The following is a 19,424-nucleotide window of genomic DNA, read 5'->3' as shown; positions in this document are numbered from 1 at the left end:
GGTTAAGGATCTGGCTTGTCACTGCTGGGGCTCAGGCTGCAGCTGTGGTGTGGGTTCAATCCCTGGCTCAGGAACTTCCACATGCCATGGGCATGGCCAAATAAAATAAAAATACCTAGTCTTTCTGTGAGTTTGGATAAAGTACTTTTTAAATTCTCAACATTAAAGCTTGATATAAAAATTTCTCAATCATATGCCTTTGTGACACAATGCAGGGGTAAAGCGTGCCTGGGTACTAAAGTCCAAGGCAGTCATTCAAGCCTTTGAACCCAACCTCCACTCTGTCTACCCTTTGCTCTGGCCATCTTACCTAGTCTCAGGATTTGGGCCATCATCTTTAATCAGATAACTTCCAGATTTACCTCTCTATCTCTGTTCCAAGAATTTCCAGCCCCACGTTTTTCACTTTTGCTGAGTATCTCCTTCCACTTTCTTCTGCATCAGTATTCCAACAGAAGGGTGTCCTCGCCACTGTCCTCACTCTGCTCCTTATCTACTGCTGCCAGGCTCACCGTCCCAACATTCCGCTTTATCACTGTCATCCTCAAAACCTGTATTGATTCCTCATTGCTTACACAGTGGAGTGTGGCCATTTCACCACGGCATTCATAGTCAGGGTTCTGCCTTATTTACTCTATGTTCTATACACTACTCCATGGTTTTTCAACTTTTTTTTATTATTATTATTGTCCCACCCAATGGGGCCTTTAATTTTTTTTCTCCTTAATTGTCCTTCTCATGACATCTTAATGCCATAGATATACTGTATATCTGTTCATGTGCTGTGTGTATGTCTGTACTGTACATTCAAAAAGTAAGTTGTTTACCCTCCAAGAACCAATGTTTGTTCCACAAGGGACAATACTGCCCCTGTTTACAATGCATACTCCAGCCAAAACACGTCAGCTATCAATCCCTGAATATGCCCCTGTAGTTTCCAGCCTCCAAGTTTTTACTTCCTTTGGCCATTAGTCAGAGAATTTAAGGGATTGTGAGAAGATTCCTAGAGTGCACTTCTGCTATCTGGGGCACTGTTCTCCTTGCTGACAACAGACTCAAACTCAAACATCTCCTCCACTGTTCTCCATGTCTTCCTATTGAAATCTGACCCTGAATATTGCAACTCAAATACCATTTCCTCTCCCTGAACCATCCAGCGGCTCCTCTTATGCTCTTTTGTTGTGTAGTCATTTTTCTATTTGAGTTATCTCCTCCACTGTATTATAAACTAAAGACAAGGACTATCTTCTTCCGCGTACAAAGCCTTCGTGGAGTAAGCACCATTATACGTCAATTCACTGCTATGCTGGGCACAAGATAAGAGCCAAGCAGTGCCCACCTTAAAAAGTTCCATAGGTACGCTGAATAAATGACAACACTAAAGAGTAGAAAAAATGGACATCATATTCAAGACATACTCCTAAACCATCATTAACACAGAGATTATTTATGAAGAATTCTGTGCAACATAGGTGAACTAAAGTGATTCCTGCTTCACAGAAATAACAAATAGACACCCATGGAAAGTTATCTGAATGGCTACCTGCCTAGGCATGTCTTAAGTTACAATGATCAAAGTGAGCTGAGGATCCAAAGGTCAAAACATAAATAGCTAGTTTGCATGTTTTTGTTACAGATACAAAATCTTCATTGGGTCTATTTGTCCTGAAAAGAGATGATACATTTTGAATGTTGTAAGAAGTGAATTAAAGTTATGGAGCAAGAAACTTGATCTGACCTAAGTTATTTTTGCCTGCGAAGTAAACCCAAAAGCAACAAAATGTTTTCTGAAAAAGACTTGATGGTTTTTAAATGTATATATATATGAATAGAGTTAGAATAATACTTTCTAGGGAAAGCTATTTCTGAGGTTTTATAGGATTACCTTTTCCTTTGGTTAGAGGATTAAATGTTTAAAAGCAGCACTTCTCTGAAAGTTTATCAAGAAGATTATCAAGGAGTTTCCCCATGGCTCAGCAGGTTAAGGATCTGGAGTTGTCACTGCTATAGCTCTGGTTACTGCTGTGGTATGGATTCAGTCCCTGGCCCAGGAATTCTGTATGCCGCAGGTGCTGGCAAAAAAATTAATTATATAGAAATTTGTTAAAAAGATTATCGAATCTTAGAGAAAACTACAAAGAGGTGCTTTTTACCACCGTTGGGGGTATCTTCTCCTAATATATCCTAAATGGTTTTGTGTTTGATTTTTTTCTAAAGCCTGAGAATGACTTCTGTGGAACAATGGGTTGAGGGTATCTGAGTGATGGAAGACTGGCAAAAAATTCATTTCCAAGTGTACGCTAAATTCAGCCTTGGGACCAGGTCCACGCACAGCTGTCTCTGTAATGAGTTCAGCCCTTCTGGGTCCTTCTCTGGATCTTTCTAAAAGCATAACCCTTTGGCTAGTTCTAAAGCGCCTAAGGGCAATTCTACTTCCTATGAGCTTTTTATTGAAAAGGAGGATTAGTCTTGAAACTTCTTTTCACTCCTACTAGTCAAGCTCAAGTGTTGGGAGCAATAGCCAAAACATATACGCTGGAACCAACACTTAAGCCTTGGCCTCACTTAGAGGCACAATTACCTAGGATTGTTAGTTTAACAGGTTGATACGGAATGGGGGAGGGGAAGGGAGGAACGTGGAAGGACCCGCCCTTTAGGATTGGGATTGGCTCCTTTTCTCCCTTCAGCCGTTCATTTTGCATCTTGGTTGGACGGGTTGAAAGAAATATGTCACTAAGGTGTTGTCAAAATAAGCCCGGTAGGTATGGGCTGTTCCCTAAGTTTATGATTTTAGATTTTCAAAGGGGCGGACTTATCGCTGGCTATGGGACTGAGTTCCTGAAACTGCTTTTCTATAGCTTGAAAAATGTCATTGTAACAGGAGGCGACAAGAAGCTTAAGTGTAATGCACACACAGTAGAGAAAATGACGAAAGTTCCTCGGGGGTTTGATTTCAGTTTCTTAAATGATGAAGAAGCCAGGAAGATCCTTGAGGTGCTGGAAAGAAATGAGGAGCTACAGAGGGCAGAGAAGGACAGAATCAGGTACAGAACTAATTCCTTTTTCCTCCGGTTCTGGTCCAAGTGGGGGGCGTCCGCGCGTCCCCCGAGCGGGGCGAGCGCGGAGTGAGGCGCCCAGCTTTGGCGGCGCAACTGCCGTAGCTCGGGGATGCGCAGCATCCGTCTGGAGCGCGGCAGGGCAGGGGGAAACTGGTCAAGAATCTCTTGACGACGTCGGCAGGCCGGAGGGTGCCCCTTCCAGACACCGCCGCCGGGGCAGGCTCGCCTACAAGCCCTAGTCCCGCAGCGCGGGCGCGTCCCCGCCCCAGCCGCGCAGGCGCGGCCTTTAGCGCGTTTCTCTCCGAGTTTGTCCAGCGCCGCTGCCCCGGAAGCTCGGGCGGCGCTTGGCCGCAGGCGGTCCAGGCTGGGTCGCGGGTCGCTCAGGCGTCTCCCTGGCCGTCGCATGGCACGGGCCAGACGGGCCCGAGAAATGGGGCAGGGAGCGCAGTCCTGGCCTGCGCGCACGCACGTGCTTGCAGAGGCCCCCGGGTCGTCCACTCTCGCCCGAAAACACTCTCCCTTCTGCCCCCAGAGACTCCTCTCCCCACCTCACGCCCGCAGTCAGCGAGGCCCGAGAGAGGTGGAGGCTAAGTGTTTTGCAGCCCAAGGCCTGGAGCTCGAGGAACTTGCCAAATTGTGTGCAGCGAACCTGGCTGTTACTGGGACGCGTGGGGTGGCTAGAATGGTTGGGTTCTCTCGCTTGTGGAGCTGTGGGGAAGAAGTTGCTACGGAATTTAACCCTTGACCTTACTCTGCAGTGTCGTAGGTTAGGGACTGGTTACTAGGGAACGAAATCCAGAGATTAATTGCTTGAGATGTAAATTAACCAGTTTTTTGTTTTGTTTTGTTTTGCTGGGAAACTATGGGAAGAGTCCTAGAATGAATTAAAGACTTCCTCACGAATCCTGTAATAAACTCACCCAAGGCCTTCTCCAGTGGGCCGTGGAAGAAAATTTGGGGCATCATTCTCAGACCACAAATGTGGCGTTGATTGGAATTTAGAAAGCTGTTTTGTTGTGAACAACTTTTTGGTGACATAAGTCGTAGTTTCCATTTACTTCCAGGCATCCAGCTACCCACCCCCCATCCCCACCCCGCCCAGTGCCCCAGGAAAAAACCTCCAAAGATACTCTTCATACAGGGGACCCTTTGTTGGTTTTGTAGAAGCAGTTAGAATAGATAGGGCTCAAAGCCCTGTCTTTACTCTCCCAACCTAGATACAGCTCTTGTGGGAGGAAACGAATATTTGCAGTTTGAGGATGTGTATTTCCCATCTCATACTACCTTTAGGAAAATATGCTCCATCATTTCTTCAAATAGTGCAAAAGTGTGCCCTGTATGTGCACATATGTCCACACCCATACACATCCAGGTGCATGTATCCACACGTATGCACGTGCAGTGTACACAGACACACCCAGCCTTGGGAAGGAGAGTTTTGGAATTGCTTGCTGTTGTCTTCAACACATACTCCAGACTAAGAAACTGTGGTTGCTCTCAGTGTGTGTTCTTGGGAGTGTTTCTTGTCTCTGGAGAAGATGGGGCTTCTTAAAAGCATCCAGTATATTTTGAGTGCAATCTTTGAGAGAATTGGGAAATAATAGGCGGGAAGCTTCTATTTATGATGTTATCAAAATCCTATGAACTGCTCATGAACTATAGTTCTTAGAAATAGTAATATCATTTATTTTAAAATCCATTCAAGGGAATTTTGACTTTTTACATTTGACTCGATGCTTGCCTTGTGTTTTCTCTGTAGCACCTCATGGTGGCCAAGAGTTGACTTTAGGGGAACTGTGGCAGAGGCCATTGGGTTAGGCCTTAGAAGGAAAGCCCACTGCATTTTATGATTTCATGACTCTTCCCATCCTAACTGGAGCATCAACAGAAAAAGCAATGATGCTAAGACAAAGTTAATACTGTTAACTATTAAATTAAATGAAAGTAATTACCCAACAATCTCAAAAATGTCACTATTAAAATACAAAAATAATTTAAGGAAAGCCAACACTTGAGCCAAGCCCTCAAGGCAGTTATTTCTAGTACTTTATTTCCCTCTGATTGATTCCGGGTCCTACTATCAAACACCCTTGCTGGACAGCAATCTCTGTGGGACTGCTCCACGCACCACCCTACCTGCATCGGTTCTAGTGGCAGATACTGGAATGCAGAAAAGTCCTGAGATGACATGTTGGCTTGGCTCTTCTGCTCATTTTGATCATCATATTTTCCTAATTGAAAGTCAGGACATATGACTTACAAATCAAAAGTATTGTTTGGGAGAAAGTACGGCACACTGAGAGACTCTCAGAGGCCTTTTTACTATATTGGGAAACAGTCTCCAGATCTCTTGGCTAGGACAGTAGGAAAGGGACTAAATGCAGAAGCTTGGAAGTTTTGCTGGTTGGGGCCTATCTGTGATAGGCTTGAGCTGTCTATGAGACAATTAAGAAATATCCTACAGTTAAAATTATAGAACTGCAGGGAGTTCCCATTGTGGCTTGGTGGATTAAGGACCCAACATTTTCTCCATGAGGATGAGGGTTTGATCCCTGGCCTTGCTCAGTGGGTAGAGTATCCAGCATTGCCGCAAGCTGCAGCGTAGCTTGCAGATGGGGCTTGGATTTGGTGTTGCTGTGGCTGTGGTGCAGCTCTGCTTTGACCCCTAGTCTGGGAACTTCCATACACGCAGGTGCAACTATAAAAAGAAAAAAAAAAAAAAAAGAAGTTCCCGTTGTGGCGCAGCAGAAACGAATCCAACTGGGAACCATAAGGTTGCAAGTTCAATCCCTGGCCTCGCGCCGAGGGTTAAGGATCTGGCATAGGCCAGCAGCTATAGCTCCGATTAGACCCCTAGCATGGGAACCTCCATATGCCACAGATGTGGCCCTAAAATGACAAAAAGACAAAAAAAAAAGGAAGGGAGGAAGGAAGGAAGGAAGGAAGGAAGGAAGGAAAGAGAAAGAAAGAAAGGAGAGTGAGAGAAAGAAAGGAAAAGAAAGAAAGAAATATAGGAGCTTCCATCATGGTGCAGCGGAAACAAATCCAACTAAGAACCATGAGGTTGCGGGTTCAGTTCCTGGCCTCGCTCAGTGGATTAAGGATCAGGCTTTGCTGTGAGCTGTGGTGTAGGTCACAGACGTGGCTCGGATCTGATGTTGCTGTGGTGTAGGCCGGCAGCTGTAGCTCCAATTAGACCCCTAGCCTAGGAACCTCCATGTGCCACAAGTGCAGTCCTAAAAAGCCAAAGAAAAAAAAAAAAAAGAAATATAGAGCTATAGTATCATGCAAGGCCAGAAGTATTGAGACACGATGTTAGCATGAAACTGGTTATGTTCACCGTGCAGGAGCCCACAGCCCCACCCATAGATATGCCCCTGAGCACACAATTTCCCTTGATCTTCCCTTATTGGTATCAGACCCCTCTGGCTCCAGCTTACTAGGAAAGTATTTGCATTAAATATTATGCTTGCAATATATGAAGAGTTTATTCAAATTTTTAAGAAAAACACCAAAATTCAAATTGATAAATAGGCAAAAAGTAGGAATAAATCATTCATACTAGAAGATATCCAAACAGTAAACAAACATATGGGAAAATGTTTACCCTCACAGTAACAAAACAAAAAAAGGAAAATCGAAGTAATCTCAAGGTACCATGCTGCACCTTCAAAAATAACAGAAAAGACCGTTGCTGAGGTTTGGAGTGAAATGGAGAGATTCTGCATATTGCTAGTGGTACCGTAAGTTGAATACCATCCTTTTGGTGAACAATATGGCAACACCTGTAAAGATATGACTTGCCCTTGACCCAGTCGTCCAGTTCCCGGATGTTTGTCATTAGTAGGAGACTGAGGTGGAGAAGATAACCACACCAACATTATTTAAGTGCTGCCTTTTATGTAATGATAGTAATTATTGTGATAATAATAATAGCTAACATTTATTGGTCCCCTACTGTATTAAACATGTTATATATATTTAATTAATCCTCTCGATAACCTCATTAGGTACACACTTTAATTTCCATTTCACAGAGGAGGAAACAACCTTAAAATGTTGATTATTTTGTACAAGCAGCAGAACCAGAATTCAAGTCCAAGATCTATCTCAAAATTATTTTACCCAGCAGCATTGAATAATCCTCATATCCATACCCTGAGATGAGTATTATTACTGGCTTTGTACGGTAGGGAAACAGAAATTTAGCAATGTTAAGGAACGTGCCCAAGATCACACAATTCACAAATGGCAGAGCTAGAGTTTGAGCCCAAATCTATCTGGCTGTAAAGCCTGTGTTCTTTCCACTATACCATGTTTTTCCCCGAGGAAACAGTTTAGTGGAGGAAAAAAAAAGACATCTACTCTCAGATATTGCTATATTACCTATAATAGCAAAATAGTGGGAAATTTCAAATCTCAGTAAGAGTACAGACATTAGAAAGGACAATTATAAAGATATCATTATGTCCCATCAGTGTGACATTTTAGTTCTATATTCTGACGACCTTGATTGTTTTGAAGACACCTCAAGCTTATCGTGGATGCAACTGTGGAACAATGTTTATGAGGCTCTATTCTGTGAAAAAGCAGAACACAAAATAGTGCCTATGCTATTATTTCAGTTACTTCTGGGCATCTGGGCATGTGTACAACAACTAGAAGAAAATAAGCAAAAATTTATGCTTCCCCTTTCAAAGAATCTCCAGGCCTGCTGCAGCTCCTGGCCCAGGATGAGCATTCAATAAATGTTTGCTGAGAGACACAGGCATGCCTGGGAGTCTGGGCAGGAGTACCAGGCAGACGCCACCTCCTGAGGCTTCAGGAAGACAGATGGGGGATGGGTGGCAGGTGTAGGATTTCATGGCCTAGAGGAGGGGACACAATGGCCACGAGATGCCTGCCTGATAGGCCCCTGGTAAACCCTTGATGAAGGAATCAATGGTCTGCGCTGGCTGGAGTCAGAGGCTTCTGCAGCCCGCAGCTTCTCTCCCCACTTCTCAGACTCAGTTCCACCTTCTTTTCATTCCCCAAACCCTCCACCCAGGCAAACAGGATTTCTCCCTCCTTTGAACCTTGTAATGCACTATAATCTGTGTTTTACATTTATCCTCTTCTGTCTTGTGAGTCTGAGATCTGAACTACAGAAATACTCTGAGAGCCAGTTAAAGAAGTGGAAATTACCACTTCAATTCCAGTCTGTCAGTTCCACTTCTTATTGGATTGTGCAAAGGATTTCTCCTGAAAGTGTTCACTTGGGCCTGACTTTTTCATCCTTCTGCTGTCTGTGGTTCTAGCTGCAGTGAGGAAAAATGGATGAGAGTTTGAATCACAATTGATTGGCAGTGAAAGTGTTCCCCATATTTCTCTCGCAACTTGGAGGAAGTATATAGGGGTGTGGGTGTGGGTGTGTGTGTGTGTACACACAAATACTATAGATAGGTAGATAGATAGATAGATAGATAGATAGATAGATAGATAGATAGATAGACAGACAGATAGATAGTATAAAATCTGAAAAGCATCTTACTTTTTACAAGTCTTTGAAAAACACAGCTACCTACCTATCACCCCCACCACCCTATCTCATAAGTATAACTGAAATAGAAAGTACCAAGAGATTAAATCAACTAGTCAGCTCACAGAAGAGATATCAATACATCAAAAATGTTTCTTTTTCCTATTGCAGAAAACTTATAAGGACGTTATAAGTGGTGTAATCAAGTTGAAAAATGGCATGTCTAGATTTATATGGTCTTTGCTCGGTGGCAAGATTGCAGCCCAGAAGGATTTTCCAGAACTTACTTGTTTTGATTGATTTACCCTAATGTACCTGAGCTATGGCTCAGTCCTGAGGGAGTGAGAGTGTGTATGTCAAAGTGGTAAAGTTGTCCGTAGCCGGTGGAAGCTGCAGCATCCTGCAGAGGTTCAAAGCCAGATACTCAAGCCTCCTGTCTCTCCTGGGCTTTCTTCCTGCCCTCTCCTCTCCCAGCTGGTGAAATCTGCCTCTGGCTGGGATAGACTTTCAAGAAACATCAGATGCCTATTTACTGGGCATCTCCTATATGCCAGACACTGTGTTGGCCCTGAGGATAGAGCAGAGAAATTCTGACCCACCTGGCTTCAACTGTTGTCAACGAAAATAATCTATGAAGGTTTTTGGTTGGTGGTAAATCCTGTAAGATGAAGAGTTCATATCAATGTAGCTTGTCCCCCCAGAGCCCTGTGTGGCTGGGGAAGGGACCATGAGGACCGCCTGGAGGTCACAGGAGTGCCCTATAGGATGGAATGTTCCAATAATATATGAAGGTATGGGATCAACATCATGGATCTTTGAGGTGTCTGTACTTTATGATAACATCCAATTTAGTAAATTCCTTTAAACCGAGGGAAGAGCTTTTTCCAGATGAATTCTCCTTTCTGATTACTCCTTAGCTTGGTCACGGGCAATATATGTGGAACAGCTATATTATTATATGGCTCCATGCCACAAAGTTGGGGAGAAGTGTTGTCATTAGGTTTTGTGACGTTATAACTTATTTAGCTTTTAAAGTGTTTCATGTTAATTAGTTTTTATCCTACGCTAATCTGATAAAGCAGGGTTTTTTTTTCAAAAGCTAACAACAGCAACAATATAATAATAGCTCGTATTTGTTGAGCACATTTTCTGTGTTAAAGGCTTCATGTGCATCATCTCCTTTAATTATGTCTCACAACAACCTGATGAATTCAGGGCTATTTTTAATCTCCATTCTACAGAGGATGCTTGGAGAGGATAAGTAACATGATTGAGATAATAGTACCAAGAAGCACTGGCTTAGTGAACTCCATCAGTTCCTGATCACTGTGCAGTGCTGCCTCCTACTGTGAAATGCCAGTAGGAGCTGGAAAACCAGCTCTGGAATCTTTTCCCTTTAAAGCTCTTGCTATTCATTAACCATAAAAATAAAGAACATGCAATTCTAGGTAGTCATTTACCCAACTAGAAATGAGGAGTCTTATTTCCAGGAAAAGGAGAACCACTGATAGTATTTGCCACATGTAGGAAAAATTGCAGGTAACTGTTGTCAACGAAAATAATCAAGAAACAATCTGTAATAGGAATAGTAAAGAGTTTTATTTGAGCCAAACTGAGGACTATAATATAGCCCAGAAAACAACCTGTCAGATTAGCCTGAGGAACTGCTCTGGAAAAGCATGGATTTCAGCATAGTTTTGAAATTGTTGAAATTTTTAAAAATTAAAGTATAGTTGATTTACAATGTTGTGTCAATTTCTGCTGTACAGCATAATGACCTAGTCGTATATATACGTGTGTGTGTATATATATACACACACATATTCTTTTTCTCATGCTATCTTTCGTTATGTTCTATCCCAAGAGATTGGATAGAGTTCCCTGTGCTGTGCAGTAGGACCTTATTGCTTATGCATTCTAAATGTAATAGTTTACATCTAAGGACCCCAAACTCCCCATCCATCCGACTCCTCCCCCACTCTCCCTTGGCAACCACAAGTCGGATTTCAGCACACTTTTGTATCTTGTCAGAACAAAGAACAATTAATCATATCAGGGATGCTTTCCTTCAAGATTTCAAAAAACAGACCAGGGTGTACACAATGAGTCAGTATGGCTTTGGTACCTGGGAAGGGAGTCTTATCATCGAAGGAGGACCAGCATTGGCATCTCAGGAACGGAGGCATTTAATCTTTATTTTTAACATGGACATTCTTTACTTCTGGACAGTGGGCCCTTTTCTTTAATAATTAAACAAAGGTACAATGTATCTTTGATAGGCCACATACAGGCTGTTTTAGTTAGCATAAAATTCAAGTTAACTCATGTATCAGCCAGAATGACTTCCACAAACTTCAGAATGTGAAAATTTCTTTTATTACTCTTTAGGTTTTTAAAAAAACGTATATGCATTTCGTAAGAATATACTCTATTAAGTTAGTATCTCTTGGATATTATGTTTAAAGGAACTCTAACCATTTTACTATTATTTTATTCCTTAAAATTATTATGCATTATTATTTAAATAACTGTTTCTTTTAATAATAAAGAAATGCAGAATAACTTTTTTCCTTCATAAATATGACTTAAGATTTTTTAAAATTTCTTTATATATATATTTTTTCCTACTGCACAGCATGGTGGCCCAGTTACACATACATGTATACATTCTTTTTTCTCACATTACGTGCTCCATCATAATTGACAAGACAGAGTTCCCAGTGCCACCCAGCAGTATCCCATTGCTAATCCATCCCAAAGGCAACATTCTGCATCTATTTACCCCAAGCTCCCATCCCTCCCACTCCCTCCCCTTCCCCCTTGGCAACCACAAGTCTCTTCTCCAAGTCCATGATTTTCCTTTCTGTGGAAAGTTTCCTTTGTGCCATATGTTAGATTCCAGACTTTTAAGATTTTTGTTTTACTATCAATTACTTAGTTTCCCAGTTTTAAAAAGCTCGTTGTTTGAAATTACTCCATATTTTTTAAATTCAATTTAATTTTTTTTAAGTTTATGGAATTATAGTTGATTTACAATGTTGTGACATATACTTATTTTTGATATGAGGTAAGGGCGTACACTTTAAAATCAATTTTATAGAGGTATACTTTACAGTAAGATGTACTCATTTTAAGTTTTGACACTAGTTTTGAAAAATGTGTACTCTTAGGTAACTACCAACCACAATTCAGATGTAGAACATTTCTGTCATGCCAGAAAGTTCCCTCCTTTTCCAGTCAACCTCCCACCCTATACCTGATCCCAGGCAACTAGTGATCTGTTTTCTGCTAACTGGAGACTAATTTCTCTTGTTCCTAAATTTCATATAAATGAGATTGCACAGTACGTACACTTTTGTGTCTGACTTTTGTTCAGCAATTTTAAAATGATTAATCCATGTTGTATGTATCAGTAATTCATTCCTTTTTACTGCTGAGTAGTAAATCACAATGTTTTTTTAAATTTTATTGGAGTACAGTTGATTTACAATGTTGTATTAGTTTCGGGTATACTGCAAAGTGAATCATTTATACATATACATATATTCATTCTTTTTTTCCCATATAGGTTATTATAGAACATTGAGTAGACCTCCCTGAGCTATACAGTAGGTCTTAGTTATCTAATTTTTATATATAGTAGTATATATGCTTTAATCCCAAAGTTCTAATTTAGCATTCCCCTCAGTGTTTCCCCTTTGGTAACCATACATTTGATTTCAAAATGTGTGAGTTTTTTCTGTTTTATAAATAAGTTAATTTGTATTGTTTTTATTAGATTCTACATATAAGTGATCATATGATATTTGTCTTTCTCTGACTTACTTCACTTAGTATGATCATCTCTAGGTCCTTCCATGTTGCTACAAATGGCATTATTTCATTATTTTTCATGGCTGAGTGATGTTCCATTGTTTATATATATCACATCTTCTATATCCATTCCTCTGTCGATGGACATTTAGATTGTTTCCATGTCTTGGCTATTGTAAATAGTGCTGCAGTAAACATTGGTGGTGCACGTAGCTTTCCAAATTATGGTTTTCTCTGGATATATGCCTAGGAGTGGGATTGCCGGGTCATGTAGTAGTTCTATATTTAGTTTTTTAAGGGACCTCCACACTGTTGCGCCAATTTACATTCCCACCAATAAAGTAGGAAGGTTTCCTTTTTTCCACACCCTCTACAGCATTTACTGTTTGTAAACTTTTTGATAATGGCCATTCTGACTGATGTGGGGTGATATTTCATAGTTTTGATTTACATTTCTCTAATAATTAGGTGATGTTGAGCATCTTTTCACATGTGTTTTGGCCATCTGTCTGTCCTCTTTGGAGAAATGTCTATGTAAATCTGCCCATTTTTTGATTGAGTTGCTTGTTTTATATATATATAAATCTGTGTGAGATGTTTGTATATTTTGGAGATTAATCCCTTGTAGTTTTCAGAGTACAGGTGTTTTGCCTTCTTAGGTAGGTTTATTCCTAGGTATTTTATTCTTTTTGATGTGATGATAAGTTTCCTTAATTTCTTTTTCTGATTTTTTGTTGTTAGTATATAGGAATGTAAGATATTTTGGGTATTAATTTGGTATCCTTCAACTTTACCAAATTTATTGGTGAGCTCTAATAGTTTTCTGGTAGCATCTTTAGTGTTTTCTATGTATAGTATCATGTCATCTGCAGTGATAGTTTTACTTCTTCTTTTCCAATTTGGATCCCTCTTATTTCTTTTTCTTCTCTGATTGTATGGAAAGGACTTCCAAAACTATGTTGAATAAAAGTGGACATCCTTGCCTGAGCAGACATGTTTTTGGCTTTTTACCACTGAAGATGATGTTAGCTGTGGGTTTGTCATATGGCCTTTATTATGTTGAGGTAGTTTCCCTCTATGCTCACTTTCTGGGAAATTTTTATCAAAAATGGATGTTGAATTTTGTCAAAAGCTTTTTCTGCATATATTGAGATGATCACATGGTTTTTATTCTTCAGTTTGTTGATGTGGAATATCACACTGATTGATTTGTGGATATTGAAGAATCCTGGCATCCCTGAGATAGATCCCATTTGATCATGGTATAGGATCCTTTTAATATATTGTTGGATTTGGTTTGCTAATATTTTGTTAGGAATTTTCGTATCTGTATTCATCGGTAATAGTGGCTTGTAATTTTCTTTTTTCGTGGTGTCTTTGTATAGTTTTGGTATCGGGGTGATGATGGCCTTATAGAATGAGTTTAGTAGTGTGGCTTCCTCTTCAGTTTTTTAGAAATTTCAGTAGAATATGGTAACTCTTCTCTAAATATTTGGCAGAATTCACCTGTGAAGTCACTTGGTCCTGGATTTTTGTTTTTTGGAAGGTTTTTAATCATAGTTTCAATTTCAGTACTTGTGATTGGTGTATCCATACTTTCTGTTTCTTCCTGGTTAAGTCTTGGAAGGTTGTGCCTTTCTAAGAATTTATCCATTTCTTCTAGGTTGTCCATTTTATTGGCATATTGTTGCTTGTAGTAGTCTCTTGTGATCCTTTGTATTTATGTGGCATCTGTTGTAACTTATCCTTTTTCCTCTCTAATCTTATTGATTTGAGCCCTCTCCCTTTTTTCTTGATGAGTCTGGCTAAAGGTTTATCTCTTTTCAAAGAACCAATTTTTTTATTTCATTGATCTTCTCTATTGTTTTCTTTGTCTCTATTTCATTTATTTCTGCTCTGACCTTATGATTTCTTTCCTCCTACTAAATTTGTGTTTTGTTTGTTCTTTTTTTGTTGCTTTAGATGTAAGGTTATATTGTTTGAGATTTTTCTTGTTTCCTGAGATAAGATTGTATTGCTATAAACTTCCCTCTTAGAACTGCCTTTGCTGCATCCTTTAAATTTTGGATCATCATGTTTTCATTGTCCTTTGTCTCCAGGTATTTTTTTAATTTCCTATTTAATTTATTCAGTGATACATTAGTGATTTAGTAGTGTATTGTTTAGCCTCCAGGTGTTTGCGGTTTTTGCTGTTTTTTTCCTTGTAGTTGATTTTTAGTCTCATAGTGTTGTGGTCAGAAAAGATGATACAATTTCAGTTTTCTTAAATTTACTGAGACTTGATTTGTGGTCCAAGATGTGATCTATCCTAGAGAAAAATCTAAATGCACTTGAGAAGAATATATATTCTGCAGCTTTTGGATGAAATGTTCTATAAATATCAATTAAGTCTATCTTGTTAAGTGTGTCATTTAAAACCTGCGTTTCCTTATTGATTTTCTGTTTGAATGATCTATCCATTGATATAACTCGGGTGTTAAAACTCCCCACTATAAATCACAATGTTTACCCATTAACCTATTGATGAATATTTGAGTTTTTTGTAATTTCGAACCATTACAAATAAAGCAGTACAAACCTTTAGGACATATATAGTTTAAAAAATATATCTGAGTGTTTTTCTGCCATTTTGTAATATTTTAGACATTTTGTATTGTTAATGTATTCATGGGTAAGTTGGTTTCTGTATATCAATATTAAGTTCCTTGTGGTCCAGGATTATTTAGAAATGGAGAGGGTCATACACCTGGTAGGTACTTAATTCCTAATTTCGTGAATCTCAGCTTACTTCATGAGGGAGGACAAAGTAAGGGAAGGATAGATATGGGGAAACCTTGTGAAGGACAAAGAAGGTCTGGTTAAGTTTAGCCAGAAAATATTTTTCTTCCTGTTAGCACACTTAGGTCTTGAAACTGAGAACCAGCTGGCTAAGAGCCTTGCTGAAGCAATTCAGGTCTGTTTTTCCACAGCTAGTTATAGCATGGGCTATAATATTTAGAACCATAGGCACACTTCACTCTCCTTCTCAGGAATGTTTTCTTATTGGCATCACCAATGGCCCTAATTAACGGCTGTACTCAAAATATCACCTTGGCGTACCATAGGAGCCGGCTTCCTCATTCCTCTGTGTGTTAGACTTTCTAATTTTGAAAGAGGAAATTAGGGGCTCTGGTGACCACCAAACACTCCACTTCCCAAAGAAAGGTTGCGGTATTTTACATTTATCAAATTTGCCCTGATTTCAACTTTAAAATAATGAATTTAATGGCCATTGAAGGGAGGGGGTTCGTGGGGTGGGGAGAGGGTAACCTGGCAATCACTTCTCTGTTCTCAGCTCTGTTAAAAACATCTGTTCTGCAGGTGTCAGGAAGGGCCCTGCTCCCTCAGAAGGCATTTGAGAAGAATCTGTCCCAGCCCCTCCTAATTCCTAGGCTGGTGGCAGTGTGACTTTAGTCTTTACGTGGCATTCTCCCTGTGTGTGTGTCTGCCTCTGGTGTCCAAATTTTGCCCTTTTATAAGGACATCAATCATACTGAATAGGAGTCCACCCTAATGACCTCATTAAAGACCCTATCTCAGAATAAGGTCATATTTTCAGGGACTGCGAGTTAGGACTCCAACATATCTTTTTTTGAAGACCCAATTCAATACATAACAGTAAGGCTTGTTCAATATTTTAAAATAAATTACTTTAAACCACTATATCAACAGTCTAAAGGACACATGACCATATCAATTGATGCAGAAAAAAACCATGCTAAGAACTCTTGGCAAAGAAGAAGTGGAACCTGATAAAAGGCATCTACAAAAAACTTATAGCTAACATCACACCTAAGCGCGAAAGATTGCTTTCTCCCTAAGACAGAGAACAAGACAAGGATGTACAACCAATCTTACCAATCCTATTCAACATCATACTTGAGGTCATAACAAATATTAGGCAAGGCAACAAAGTAAAAAGTATATGTATCAGAAAGGAAGAAATAAAACTGTCCCTATTTGCATATGACATGATTGTCTACCAAAACACTGCCCCAAAATCCTATAACTAATAAGTGAATTTGGCAAGGTAGTAGGATGCAAGATTAATACACAAAAATCTATTGTGTTTCCATATACAAGCAGCAAACAATTAGAAATTTAATTTTAAAAATTTTATAGAAAAGGAAAGAAACTGAAGAGACAAAACAATCTTGAAAAAAAAAGAAAATTGGAAGAATCACACTACTTGATTTTAAGACTTGCTATAAAGTCACAGTAATCAAGCTAGCATAGCATTTGTGAAGGAAAAGACATATAGACTGATGGAACAGAATAGAGTCCAAAAATATACCCCCAGTTTTTTGTTTGTTTTTTTTACAAAAGTATAGAAGCGATTCAATGAAGGATAGTCTTTTCAACAAGTGGTATTGGGATATTTGGACAAAGGCTAGAAACATCTTTATCACCCCAAAATTAAACTCATGAAATAGTTTTCTCTTCATTCCTGCCTCCCCTCAGTTACTGGCAACCACCAGTCGGCTTTCTGTCTGTATGGATCTACCTATTCTGGATATTTCATGTAAGTTGAACCATGCAATATGAAACCCTTTGTATCTGTTTTACAAAGCATGTATTTGAGGTTTATATAGCATGAGGCATGTATCTATACTTGCTTTTTTTTTATGACTGGATGGTATTGCATTGTATGTATATACCACAATTTGTTTATTCATTCCTCTATTGATAAACATTTGGATTTTTCCCACCTTTTGGCTATTGTGAAAATTTTGCCTATGAAAATTTATCTACAAGAATTTTCAGTACCTGTTCTCAGTTCTTTGGGGTACATACCCAGAAGTGAAAGCACTATGACATTTGGTAATTCTGTGTTTAGCTTTTTAGGAATCGTCCAACTGTTTTCACTCACATTCACTTTCATGTAGTTGTGATTGTACTGTATATGTTTTTGTTTGTGTAATATATGTCATAAAAATAACCCCCTCAAATTAAAGACTCTTAGTCGACATTATTTTTTGTGGTTGCAAACTCTTCTACTGGTATATATTTTATAATTTAACTAATCATTCCAATATTTTAGGCACTTTGATTTTCTCTTATTCCTTTGTTTCTTACTGTTCTTGTTAATGAGTCCTAGCTCACACTGCTTGCTGCACTAATATGCCAGTGAATCAAGAGATAAGTTGTTGGGGCAAGGAATAGCAAGTTTATTTTGCACCAACAAACTATGCTGCACTTTATCTGGAAAGCCAACAGACCATGGTGCAACAGACCATAGTGTCCCAAAGAACCATCTTACCTGAGTTAGAATTCAGATTTCTTTTATACCAAAAAGGGAAAGGACTGTGGCTGCTTGTTGTCAACTTCTTGGTACTAGAGTTCTTTGTACTTGCAGTGGTCCATGTAGGTGTGGCCACAATGTTCCTTTAAACCCCTAACAAGACAAATGTTATTCTTTGCTATGCAACTTTTTATCTCTATATTAATGGAAAAGTGTTATACCTTTAAAAGATCAGAGCCTTGAATATGGGCTCTTCTGTATACTTCAGGCTACAGGCAACATTCTTTTCCCAAAGGTGCAGAGCCAGCATGACTAAGCAGCAACAGAGCACAAAGGCTAGCGCTAAAGGAATTGATTCAATATGAAGTCAGGTTTGTTCTTCTCTGTTACACTACGTTAAATAACACAGTGACAAACTTTTGTGGTTACATCCTTAATTCAATTTAAAGTGTCTCCTTAAGGTAAATTCCCTGATGTAGAATCATTAGTTTATAATGTAAACATTTTCTAAATTCTTGTTACATGTTACCAAATCACTTCCCAAAAATGTTTTACCAAACTGTAGCTTGACTGGCAGTGGAAAGCCACCATTTTACCATACTCTACTTTTTTAATCTTTGCTGATTTTGTAGGCAAAAAATTCCTATGCTAGATTTAATTTCTGACACTGTGGTTATAATGAATTTGAACTGTTTTCCATATGTTTACTATTCATTTACCTTTATGAATCCTCTATTTATATCTTTGCCCATTTGTATTTTAGAATTTATATTCAGAATGTTTCTTGTCACAAATATCGGATCAAATCGTGGCTTTAATGAATTAGGGGTGAATTTTTCTGACATAACAAGACATCTGGACATAGGCAACTACTAGCTGCTTTAGTGGTTTAGGATGTCAGGATGGTGTCTTTGCGATGAAAGATGTCTGCAGCTGCTCTGCATATCACATCCCTGTTCTAGGCAGGATGAGAGGGGACAAGGTGGAGCCAACTGCATCTGTCCTTTTTACTATGAAAGTAAAAGCTTTTCCAAATGCTGTCCTAGCAGGTTTCTCCTTACCAGAGAATCAGAACCAGGTTAAGGCCACCCTTTGTTATAAGGGAAGTGAGAAATAGGAATAGGAATAGGACTCAAATGTTAGGCTTAAACCATTCAGGAATAGGACTCAAATGTTAGGCTTAAATCATTCAGGATCCATCCCCTGGGACTGCACACTTTGCTGCCCACAACAAAGCCAAAAAGGAAGGGAACTAGGAGGAATAGATTCTAGACGGCAAGCAACTTTAGCTGACACAGACTTTCAGTGTGGTTTTTTTTTTTCTTACTGCTTTGTGTTTCTCTATACGTTAAGGAAATTGACTTTTGTCCTATTTATTATATTTCCCAGTTTTCAGTTTGCGTTTAACTTCTATTTATCCGAGAATAGGGTTATAGGTTATTTTTTCTTTCCTTTCCTTTCTTTCTTTTGTTTTTCTTGTTGTTGGCAATGCCAGATCCTTAACCCACTGTGCAAAAAAAGGGAACTTACCATTTTTATATAATAAAATGTGCAAAGTTTAAAAATCTTTTGTTTTTTAAAGATTACAAAGATTTCCATTTAGAAATTATGTTGACATATACCTCTAGATTTAAAGCCTTTTTAAAATTTTAGCTTTTTAATTTATGTGATATATCTTTTACCTATAAGGTAGGATAATTATATAAATTGATTTTTCCCCCCAAATAGCTAGCAAACTGTTCTCATACCACTT

General features: G+C 39.1%; 1 protein-coding gene across 1 annotated transcript in view; it reads left to right on the top strand.

Moving 5' to 3' along the window:
* Window positions 1–2,752: 2,752 nt before the first annotated feature.
* EXPH5 (exophilin 5) overlaps window positions 2,753–19,424 on the top strand; it is an 82,094-nt gene continuing 65,422 nt past the window's right edge. Inside the window, exon 1 of the mRNA XM_047752854.1 lies at window positions 2,753–3,044. Coding sequence (XP_047608810.1) covers window positions 2,785–3,044 — 260 coding nt within the window. The 5' untranslated portion in view covers window positions 2,753–2,784. The remainder of the gene's footprint in view (window positions 3,045–19,424) is intronic.

This window comes from Phacochoerus africanus, chromosome 11 (genome assembly GCF_016906955.1).
Source record: "Phacochoerus africanus isolate WHEZ1 chromosome 11, ROS_Pafr_v1, whole genome shotgun sequence".
Taxonomy (NCBI): Eukaryota; Metazoa; Chordata; class Mammalia; order Artiodactyla; family Suidae; genus Phacochoerus; species Phacochoerus africanus.
This window is presented reverse-complemented; position numbering and strand designations above follow the sequence as displayed.